General features: G+C 43.7%; 1 protein-coding gene across 6 annotated transcripts in view; it reads left to right on the forward strand.

Moving 5' to 3' along the window:
- ZBTB8B (zinc finger and BTB domain containing 8B) overlaps positions 1–9381 on the forward strand; it is a 33716-nt gene extending 24335 nt beyond the window's left edge. For 5 of the 6 annotated variants that reach the window (XM_017527942.2, XM_037738263.1, XM_017527940.2 and 2 more), the window contains exons 3-4: positions 2713–2891; positions 6689–9381. In XM_017527942.2, coding sequence (XP_017383431.1) covers positions 2713–2891; positions 6689–7006 — 497 coding nt within the window. In that variant the 3' untranslated portion in view covers positions 7007–9381. Of the gene's footprint in view, positions 1–2712; positions 2954–6688 lie in introns of all 6 variants that reach the window. The other variant, XM_017527943.2, reaches the window with a different exon arrangement.
- Positions 9382–11835: the final 2454 nt, after the last annotated feature.

Raw genomic sequence — 11835 nt, forward strand, 5'->3', positions numbered from 1 at the left:
AAAATCAGCTGCATGTGGTGGCACATGCCTATAATCCCAGCTACTCGGGGAGCTGAGGTGGGAGGATCACCTGAACCTGGGAGGTAGAGGCTGCAGTGAGCCATGATCATGCCACTGCACTCCTGCCCAGCTAACAGAGGGAGATTCTGTGTCAAAACAAGCCTGACCAACATGGTGAAACTGTCTCTACTAAAAATAAAAAAATAAGCCAGGTGCAGTGGTGCGCACCTGTAATCCCAGCTTCTCCAAAGGCTGACGCAGGAGAATCACTTGAACCCAGGAGGCAGAGGTTGCAGTGAGCTGAGATCGTGCCACTGCACTCCAAGTTGGGTGACAGATTAAGACTCCATCTCAGGAAAACAAACCAAACCAAAACAAAACAGATAATCATTCCTGTTTTACTTGTACCTCAGGATCAGTGTGAGCAGTGAGAGATTTAACAATCCCACATATGTGAGCAGGGATGAGCTTTGAGCTGCTGTTTTTATCCTGGGAAACAGATTTTAGAGTCACTGTAGATTATGCAAAATGTTAGGGACTATTAGGATAGGAACTAGAAACCAAAGACAGTTTCCACCTTTATATAAAGGATGCTGGATTCTCACATTCAATTCGGTGTGCCATACTTTTTATAGCACCTCAGGAAAAACAGAGCCAGTTAGGTATCCCAAGCCAGCCCCAGATAAAAAGAGTTACTCCGGTGTTGACAAAGACCACAAGAGCCTGGACTGCTTACCTGGTGAAAAGAAATTCTGAGGAAATGACAGTGCAAATGTTGACATTTGCAAGTGTTCATTATGTGCCACGTGCTTTGCTTTATGTGTTACTTTATTTCATTCTTACCACAATCTTTTGAGGTGGGAACTGTTATCATACCTGTTTTACAGATGAGGAAAGTAAGGCACAGAGAAGCTAAGTGAGATGTCCAGGGTCACACGGCTGATCAGTACTAGGGCCAGGACTTGACCAGTGCTTGGAAAGCTTGAGTCACTTGTGCTTCATGGGTGATACGATATGATATAACCAAAGTCTGTAAATCTCGCAGAGCATGGAGAGAATAAATCTCAGGCTGGGCATGGTGGCTCACGCCTGTAATCCCAGCATTTTGGGAGGCTGAGGTGGGCAGATCACCTGAAGTCAGGAGTTTGAGACCAGCCTGGCCAACATGGTGAAACCCCACCTCTATTAAAAATACAAAAATTAGCTGAGTGTGGTGGCGGGTGCCTGCAATCCCAGCTACCCCGGAGGCTGAGGCAGGAGAATCACTTGAATCCAGGAGGTAGAGGTTGCAGTAAGCCGAGATTGTGTTACTACACTCCAGCCTGGGGAACAGAGTGAGATGCCATCTCAATAAATAAAATAAAGAACAAATCTTGGAATATAGTTGGCCCTCTGTGTCCATAGCTTCTGCATTTGTGAATTCAACTAACCATGCATGGGAAAATACAGTATTCACAGGATCCGCAGGACTGACTTTGGGACTTAAGCATTGTTGGATTTTGGTATCCAAGGAGCATACTGGAACCAATTCCCAGTTGATACCAAGGGAAGACCATAGCAATAAGTGTAACTTACAGAACTTGAGCGGAACAGTTTCTATACATGTGAGCGATAATCATACTGTCACCTTAATGGTTATATGAGCAAGGTGAGGTAATAAATTAGAAAAGGATTTAAGTGAATTCCTGGATATTTGATGATTTCAGATATGTACAGTTAATATAAATTCCAAACAACAATTTAGGGTCTGTATCATAGCAAGCCTCTTCTATGTAGGCCTGGAAAACAATCTTAGGAACTACCGTCCAAGAAGCATGAATTCTGGTCTAGAAATCTGATCCATCATAACTGAGTTTTCCAAGTTCTGAAGGTAGTGAGATCAATTCAGAGGGTTGTATCAGTCAGCTCAGGCTGCCACAACAGAGTGCCCCAGACTGGGAAGCTTAAACAGCAGAAATGTAGCCTCATAGTTCTAGAGGCCAAAGTCCAAGATCAGGATGTCAGCAGAGTTGGCTTCTGGTGAGGTCTGTCTTCCTGAATTGCAGATGGCAGCCTTCCCACTGTGTCCTCACATAGGCTTTCCTCTGTGTGTGTGCTAGGGATGGGGATGAGAGGAATGGCGGGGGGGAATGCAGAGAGGAGGAGACAGAGATCAGTCAATCTCTGGTGTCTCTTCTTATAAGGAAACCAGTCCTAACGTTAGTTAATCATTATAAACTCATTTAACCTTAATTACCTTCTTAAGGGCTTTATCTCCAAACACAGACTTCAAGGTATGAATTTTAGGGGGACACAAATCAGTCCATAACAGAGTTTCACCCAGCAGTCTTAAAATGAAACCGAATAGAATAAACACTATCAGAGTGAGTATTGTTTTGAGAAACTTCCAGTTGTCCTCATAAGGCACGTGTGTTCTGAGGTTGTCATGTGAGCTGAGTTTCTAACTGTGAGTCACAGAGAAGTGTGGAAGCTGGTGCCTTATGGCATTCCTGACCTTAGAAGAAGTTCACTGTACTCTGCCCTGGGGCTTAATGGGAGCCAGACTGAGTTGGAATTGCAGGCGACATCTTGCTGTTGGCTGTTGGTGGAGTGGGTGTCCTCCTCCTCCATCTGGGCTGGTAGAATTCCCCAGCTGTGGATCCCATCCACTGGCTGGTAGCCAGGGTTGTCACTGCGTACAACATAGCTAAATGAAAGCATTTGGTTCTGCAGGTGATGTGTTGGTGGTCCCCATCAAGCTCCACAAGTGTCCTTTCTGCCCTTACACTGCCAAACAGAAGGGCATCCTCAAGCGGCACATCCGTTCACACACGGGCGAGCGGCCCTACCCCTGTGAGACCTGCGGCAAGAGGTTCACGCGACAGGAGCACCTGCGGAGCCACGCCTTGAGTGTAAGTTCGAGCTGGCCATGCCCTCCTGGCAAGAGCGATTGATGATATCATCTAATGTCAGGGTAAATCCAGTTGTCTTTCATTTCTCTTTCTACTGGGGTATTTGAAAATTGTTTCTGCTACTAAATTAAAGCTCAGGTGGTGGCACTTACAGAAAGTTAAAACTTTATATGCTAGAGTTAAGTTTTAAATTTAAGTTAAAACAGACGGTTTTTTGTTGTTGTTTTTTTTTGACATGGGGTTTCACTATGTTGGCCAGGCTGGTCTCGAACTCCTGACCTCAAGTGATCCACAAGCCTCGGCCTCCCAAAGTGCTGGGCTGACAGGTGTGAGCCACTGCGCCCGGCCTTTTTTTTTTTTTTTTTTTTAAAAACAGACGGTTTTCTAACGGGAAGAGCCAAGAAAGTTTAGATCCTGATAAGAGGTGATTATTGTAATGTAGAGAACAGGGCTCAGACAGGATTGTGGATCTCTTCCCACCAGTGTGATACCAAAGGTAAGCTGCATCCTCAGTTTCCCACCCAACCCCAGCACCAGGGGTGGGGGAAGGGTGTACTGCCGTGTATACAGCCACCTGTGGCAGCAAAGAGGGCTCCTGCCCAAGGAGACCCTCCCCCCTAACGAGCTGCCCCCTAGGATTGTCTCCATGTGAGCTGGTGATTCCAACCAGCTGAGAAGCATTCAGGCCACTTAGAAAGATGTTGCATTTATTTATTTATCTATTTAAACTTTTAGGTTCAGGGGTACATGAGAAGGTTTGTTATATAGGTAAACTGATGTCACAGGGGTTTCTTGTACAGATTATTTCATCACCCAGGAATTAGTTTTCTTTTCTGCTCCTCTCCTGCCTCCTAGCCTCCACCCTCCAGTAAATCCAGTGTCTCTTACCTTCTTTGTATTCCTAAGTTCTCATCATTTAGCTCCCACTTATAAGAGAGAACATGTTGTATTTGGTTTTCTGTTCCTATGTTAGTTTGCTGAGGATAATAGCCTCCAGCTCTATCCATGTTCTGACAAAACACATGATCTGTTTCCTTTTTATGGCTGCAGATGTTGCATTTTATGATCTTTTTTGTTTGTTTGTTTGAGACAGAGTCTCAGTTTGTCACCCAGGTTGGAGAGATCACAGCTCACTGCAGCCTTGACCTTCCAAGACACAGGTGATCCTCCCACCTTAGCCCCCACCCAAGTAGCTGGGACCACAGGCACACACTACCACACTCAGCTAATGTTTGAATTTTTTTTGTAGAGACAGGGTTTTGCCAGGTTACCCAGGCTATCTTGAACTCCTGGGCTCAAGCAATCTGCCTGCTTCAGCCTCCCAAAGTGTTGGAATTATAGGAATGAGCCACCATGTGCAGCTATGATCATCTTTGAGCAAGACAATCAGTGTTTGGGAAATCTAACATACAAATAGTTTGAACTTCAGTGGACACTCTTAAGAATATGAAAACCCTCAGAATGGGAGAAAATATTTGCAAGGCATATATCTGTTAAGAGTCTAGTATCCAGAATAAATAAAGAATTTTATAATGTAACAGTAAAAGGATGAATATTAAACCTGGGCAAAGGATTTGAATAGACATTTCTTGGGAAAACATAGTCAAATGGCCAATAAGCACATGAAAAGATGCTCAACATCATTAGTCATAGGGTAAATGCAAATCAAAGCCACCCTGAGATGCCACTTTCCACCCGCTAGGACTATTCTAATTGTGGACTGGTGCTCCTGCATCAGCCTCTCCCCGTCTCTGCCTCTTGTGTGTATCTTGCATCCAGAGCTCTTTAAACGGGAGGCTGTGATTGGCTCACAGAGCCCCTATTGGCGGGAGTTCTTGAAAAGTGTACATGTTAAAAGATAGTTCCTAGGCCTAGTGTGGTGGCTCACACCTGTAATCCAAGCACTTTGGGAGGCTGAGGGGGGCAGATCATCTGAGGTCAGGAGTTTGAGACCAGTCTTGCCAATGTGGCAGAACCCCTCTCTACTAAAAATACAAAAAAAAAAAATTACCCAGGCATGGTGGCACCTGCCTGTAGTCCCAGCTTGTCAGGAGGGAGGCGGGAAATCGCTTGAACCGGGGAGACGGAGGTTGCAGTGCACCGAGATAGGGCCACTGCACTCCAGCCTGGGTGACAGAGCAAGACTCTGTCTCAAAAAACAAAAACAAAAATACCACTCAATTAAAAAAAAAAAAAGTTCCTTATACAGAGGGGACCCCTGGGACTGCTGCCTTTAGGATGAGCTGTGTGGGGTAGGAAATCAGCTTCCCTTTTCTAGTATGCAAAGCTCTTCTCATATGTAAGTGACACATTTACCAATGAGAAAGTCAAGAGCAAAGCAGCTGCTGGCACATCTGGGGAATATAGCTATCTACTCTAACAAATCTGCCTTCCTAATAATTAAACAATCCAAGGTACATAAAAAACTATGTTAATTACCAAAGGTGTCTAATGAGAGGGGGAAAAAATGTCAAAAATCCTAATGAAAGCCAAAGACAGTGGTGCACACCTATATTCCCAGCTACTTGGGAGACTGAGGCAGGATGATCACTTGAGCCCAAAAGTTCAAGTCCAGCCTGGGCAACATAGCAAGACAGCAAGACCCCATCTCTAAAAAGGAAAAAAAAAAAATCCTGGCCCAGTATGCAGGTATCCTGGCTCACGCTTGATATCTCAACACCTTAGAAGGCCAAGGTGGAAGGATCACTTTAGACCAGGAGTTCGAGACCAGCCTGGGCAACATAGTGATACCTCTACAAGAAATAAAAAAATTAGCCAGGCATGGTGGTGCATGGGTGCCTGTGGTCCCAGCTTCTTGAGAGGCTGGGACAGAAGGATCACTTGAGCCCATTAGTGAGCTATGATCATGTCACTGCACTCTAGCCTGGGTGACAGAGCAAGACCCTGTCTCTGAAAAAGAAAAAAAAATCCTAATCAGTTCACTTTCACTTGAGTGCCCTTTGTGTGCCAAGCACTAGGGATACAGTAAGGAATGAGACAGACTCTGTCCCTGCCCTCTTGGAGCTTACACTTTAGTGAATTTTATCAACAATTTGTGAGAAGTACAGCAAAGGAAGAAGTATGGGTGAGAATCACTAGCTGGGGGCCCTAACTGGCCTAGAGCATTAGAAAAGACCTCCTTCCAAAGTGTTCATTGGGGTGAGGGGTTGATGATGGGGAGAAGGGAATGTTCCACATGTGTCCAATGGCTCTGGGGTGGAAAGAACCTTGGTAAGATGAAGACTCATATGGTTGGATCTCTGTCCCCACCCAAACCTCATGTTGAAATGTAATCCCCAATGCTGGAAGTGGGGCCTTGTGGGAGGTGATTGGATCATGGGGACAGTTTCTTATGGTTTAATGCCATCCCTCCTTGGTGCTGTCATCATGATAGTGAGTTCTCGTACCAGCTGGTTGTTTGAAAAAATGTGGTGCCTCCCCCTTCTCTCTGCCCACTGCTCTGGCCATGTGAAGTACCCGCTCCCCCTTTGCCTTCTGCCATGATTGTAAGTTTCCTGAGGACTCCCTAAAAGCCGAGCAGATGCCAGCATCATGCTTCCTATACAGCCTGTGGAACTGTCAGCCAATTAAACCTCTTTTCTTCATAAATTACCCAATCTCAGGTATTTCTTTGTAGTGGTGCAAGAACAGACTAACACAAAGACTGTGGCAGAGAATGCAGGTGGAGTGAGGAGAAAGGAGTCTGGGGGGTCAGGCAGGGGCCAGATTACAAGGGGCTTGTGGAAAAGGCTCATCTCCTTTTTTGTGACATTTATTGGGTCCGCTTGTGATTACAGGTCCACAGATCCAACCGTCCAATCATCTGCAAGGGCTGCAGAAGAACATTCACGAGTCATCTGTCCCAGGGGCTGCGGCGCTTTGGGCTGTGTGACAGCTGCACCTGCGTTACAGACACACCCGACGATGACGATGATTTGATGCCCATCAATCTTAGCTTGGTGGAAGCTTCATCCGAAAGCCAAGAAAAGAGTGATACAGACAATGACTGGCCAATCTATGTGGAGTCGGGTGAGGAAAATGACCCCACTGGAGATGATTCTGATGACAAACCACAAATTCGTCCCAACTTATCAGATCGAGAGACACTTACGTAGCAATAAACTGGTGGGAGAGAAGTTTTAGAACTTGTTAGTGCACACTCTGTTGCCGAAAGACACCATTTGTCCAATTTTGTGGAACCCTGAGAGGAACATTTTTTCACTGTTAATGTTATGTGCATTTTTATTAGACTATCTAATATAGGTTGGATTTTGTGACTCAAAGGACAGATAACTTTTTTGTGTGGTGCCCTTGGTTTCTGAGGGCTTTGCTGGCCACTCCTTAGTTCTGAGTGAATCAAGGCAGGTTCTGAGGTCTCCTGTTTTTCTTGCTGTGCGTCCAAACTCTGGTTAGGAGAAAGATAAGAAAATATCCATGTTTGTTTTTCTATTGACTCAGTCCTCTGCATTCCTTTGTTATCCTCTTTCTCTGAAAACCCTTAAGTTGTGGGATCAGTTTTGCCTTTGCCAGGCCTTTCCTAATGAATTCCACATTAAATTTTCTGGCAAAGTATTAAAGAGAAACCTTCATTGATATAAAGCAGGCAGGGAGGTCTGGCTACATGATCATAAAAGGTACTCTCTAAATCTAGGACGGCAGTTTTAAAGGCTTGCAGTATTTATGGGTAGACAAACATGGGGATGATCTGAAAGACTCATTATGGCATCCTAACTTGCCCAGTTGAATTACATTTTAATTTAGCCCTGAAAAGGGAGGCTGTGAGCCCAGGTCTGGATGGTTTCCCTGTCTGGTTTGGTATTTGACGATTCTATACATACAACCTGTTCTGTTATCATAAAACAAGTCATTTGGGCAAAACTCAAAATGCTCCCCTACATTTTCCAGCATTTTCTAAAAGTTAGAGCTGTGTAACTTGGAAATGTAGCCGCCCTTGACATTCTTTTACTTAGTTTATGCTGATGCAGGGCAGGTGAGCCCAAAAATTGGGGCTTAGCCCAGGGGAGCTCTTGGCTTCACCCAGGAAATAATTCAAGGGTGAGCCAGTGGTGTTAGACAGCAGCTTGTATTGAAGCAGTAGTGCACAGCAGCAGCAGAGGGGCCGCTCCTCGCGGAGCAGGGCTACCCCACAGGCAGTGTGCCCAGAGTGGCAGCTCAGAGGCCAGTCGTTACTCATATTTATACCCACTTTCAGTTAAATACAAATTAAGGAGCAGATTATGCAGCAATATTTAGGAAAGTGGTGGTAACTTCCAAGTCGCTGGGTGGTTGCCATCATAAGGAGCAGTGACTTCCAGGTGTTGCCATGGCAATGGTAATTAACATGGCACAGTGATGAGCATTTCTTATGGAAAGCTGCTTCCTGCACCCCCCACCACCACTGCCCTGTTTTAGCTAGTCCTCAATTTGGTCCATGTCTGAGTCCGGTCTTTGAAGTTGAGTCCTGCCTTCTACCTCATTGCCTAGAATTTTAATTGGAGGGAAAGTATAAGCCCATATCACCAAGTTACATTTCTAAAACGTTCATCGTTCAAAAGATCCTCGTGAGGGAAAGGGAAGGTTAGTAGTCTACTTTTAAAAGCAGTCTACTTTTCGCAGCCACACAATTATTGTAACAAAAGAGGCTGAAACTCTAAAGGGCTAAAGGGCAGGCAGTATTAGGAATTAGGAATGTAATTGAAGGCACTTCCCATAGTTTTGTCTTATGTTAAAATATCCAAAACAGATTTTAAAAGAAATCTTTTCTTCCTTTAAGTATAGTTGTGTTTCAAAAGGTGGTAAAGTCACTTTTCTTTCTGTCTCTTGAACAACAAAAGTCAAAGACATTATCAGTTGGCTTGTAAATGTTAGCCAAAGCATAGAAAAGTGTTTAAGAGGTACTTTTCAATAGTAGTTAAAACTGCAACAGTGTAATTCAAACTGTGGCCCACAGATAGGCACTGTTCTGTAAATTGTTTTCAACCAGTCTGCTACAAGGAATGTCAGAAATTAAGACTATGCACATAGAAACATTGATAACACTTTGACATTGCTGTGACTCATGGTTTTGTCTTCTTGAGTGGGGTATAGACCAGCTCAGGTCTGCTTAGCTAGAGACCCACATGGTGCAGAAGTTGGATAGTAGGACCACATATTGGTTTGCAGTAGATTGGAAATTTTAAAACTTCTTTTAACACAGGTAGTTTGATAAATATCGTTCTTGACTGAGGGCAGTGGCTCGCACCTGTAATCCTAGCACTTTGGGAGACTGAGGCAGGTGGAACATTTGAGGTCAGGAGTTTGAGACCAACCTGGCTAACATGGCGAAACCCCTACAAAAGCTAGCCAGGAGTGGTGGCACGTGCCTGTAATCCCAGCTACAAGCATCACTTGAGCCCAGGAGGCAGAGGTTGCAGTGAACTGAGATCGTGCCCTGCCCTCCAGCCTGGGCAACAGAGTGAAACCCTGTCTCAAAAAATAAATAAATAAGAAAGAAAAATATCATTGTAGATCAAGAAAATTATCAGAGACCAGAGATACTTATCTGAAATAAAAACATTAACTGTTATTTTAAAAGTGGGACCTCAGCAAAAAGGAAACCTAAATGGATGTGTAGAAGATCTACTTGGCCAGGAACAGTGTTTGATATTTTTGCTTTCTCTGTTAAAATTATCTCTGATGTTTTGATGACTTTTCTACCTCATAATTCAACTTTTCTGCCTGCTTTCTCCAGTGGAGCTATGGTCTTCAGTGATTCCGTGACCTATTCATATCACTGGGTAAAACATTTTACAGTAGAGATTTCACTGTAGGACAGTGATTCTCAGTTGGGGGTGATTTTTGTGCCTGTCAGGTTGCTACTGGCATCTAGTGTGTAGAGGCCGGAGAAGCTGCCAAACATCCTAAAATGCACAGGACAGTCCTCACAAGAAAGAATTGTCTAATTCAAAATATCAGTAGTAACAAGGTTGAGAAACTCTGCTGTGAGATAAAGTAGGATTTTTTTAAAGGGATCTGTCATGAATGGACTCAATTTTGTGTTCTATATTAAGCTACCTTTTACCTTCATAATATTTATTTATTTATTTTTAATTTTATGTATGTATTTATTTTGAGATGGAGTTTCGCTCTTGTCACCTAGGCTGGAGTCCAATGGTGTGATCTCGGCTTGCTGCAACCTCCATCTCACAGATTCAGGTGATTCTTCTGCCTCAGCCTCCCGAGTAGCTGGGACTATAGGCATGCGCCACCACACCCGGCTAATTTTTGTATTTTTAGTAGAGACGGGGTTTCACCATGTCGGCCAGGCTGGTCTTGAACTCCTGACCTCAAGTGATCTGCCTGCCTCAGCCTCCCAAAGTGCAGAGATTATAGGCGTGAGCCACCATGCCTGGCTGACCTTCATATTTAATAGGCCTTTATGCTCTCACAAGTTTTAGAAAACAGTGGATTAGCAAAATGAGAAGCTGAGGCCAGATGGTTCACAGCTTGCCCAAGATCTGATTTAGGTTTATAATGTGTAAACTTAGAAAATTCTGACTCATTTATACATCCAGAACCATTACTAGGTTCTGATCATTTTGTTAATTTTTAAAGAGGTAGAATCACTAGGAGGAAAACAGAATGTGACGCTTGTTATTTAAATGATTCTCTTTCTTCCATAATATCTCAGATTCTTGCATTCCTGGTAGACTGTTCAGGGTTTGTGTATAGGCACTGGTAAAAACTGGATCACTGAATTCTGTCACTTTTAAAGGAGATACTTCCTTTGTCTAGACTATCAGATCATAAATTGGTCCTCTTTTAAATTTATGTTCCCATTAGGTGATCAGTATTTATAATCACAGTGTCTTTGAGGTTTAATTTGTGGGGTTGGTGATATTTTTATACTAAGTAAATTTACAGTTGAGCCCAACACAGACTGTTAGTGGTTTAGTTTCTATTCTGGCACATTCCGCCCAAGTTCACAAAGGGATATTTTTGTCTCATATTAGATATATTACATAGATGGGAACAGGACTCTTACTTGTAATGGAATTCCAAAATGACATTCTTGAGAAGTTATTTCTCTTGGGGGATGAGGACCCCCTTCTCAAAAGTTGAGAAGGCATGCAAATAGGGCCTTACCTATAATAATTAAGAAATGACATAGTGCATCATGATTCTGATCATTTGGCAGAAAGATGCCATTCTGATGTAAATATTTTGGTAGCCACCAGACTTTGAATGTTCCTTAAGGAAGCTGCTGACCTAGTGGTCTGCAAAATGTAATGGAATTAAGTATTCTGGTGGTTTGGAATACTGAGATGGGTTTTTTGTTACTGTTAATGGATGTTGTGACAAACCCCAGGGAGAGAAAGGCAACAGGTAGGGCTGCATGCACTGGTTCTGCGAGCTGTAGGGAAGAGTGGAGTGGCCTTTGGTCAACTGAACTCAGACTGTTTTACTTGGAACTCTAGGTTTTTCTCGTGTGTGTCCCTTGTGCATTAAGGGAATGATCTCTGTGAAGTCTAGTGTAACGGGGTAGGGAGGGGCAAAGGATTGGGAGGATTGGGGTGGGTGAGAAGCTCCAATGTGCTCTGTTTTGAGCATTCCCACTGTGCTTCCCATTGTTGCTGGTCTCTGGTAGCTTGTCTTGTGTTTTGATGTGATCACACTATCTTCTAACCTGATAAGGGGGCACTTTATTCAGGTGCATATCACAGGCACTGTTTTCAGATTTTTGTGCTTTTGTAGTTCTCTTTTTCCTCTCAACAGTACTGTGTTCCACAAACCTTTCATTGCAGTGCTGGAAATTTGAATTCTTTTCTTAAATGATGCTTCTGTAGAGAAAAATGAAAAGTGTTTTGGGGTTAGTAGTAGTTTGGTTGGTTCCTAGACATGTCCTAGTTTTAAAAGGTGACAGTAACTCACATGATTGCATGATCAGATGAGATGGAAACTTCAT

Source organism: Cebus imitator, unplaced genomic scaffold (genome assembly GCF_001604975.1).
Source record: "Cebus imitator isolate Cc_AM_T3 unplaced genomic scaffold, Cebus_imitator-1.0 Scaffold51, whole genome shotgun sequence".
Classification (NCBI taxonomy): Eukaryota; Metazoa; Chordata; class Mammalia; order Primates; family Cebidae; genus Cebus; species Cebus imitator.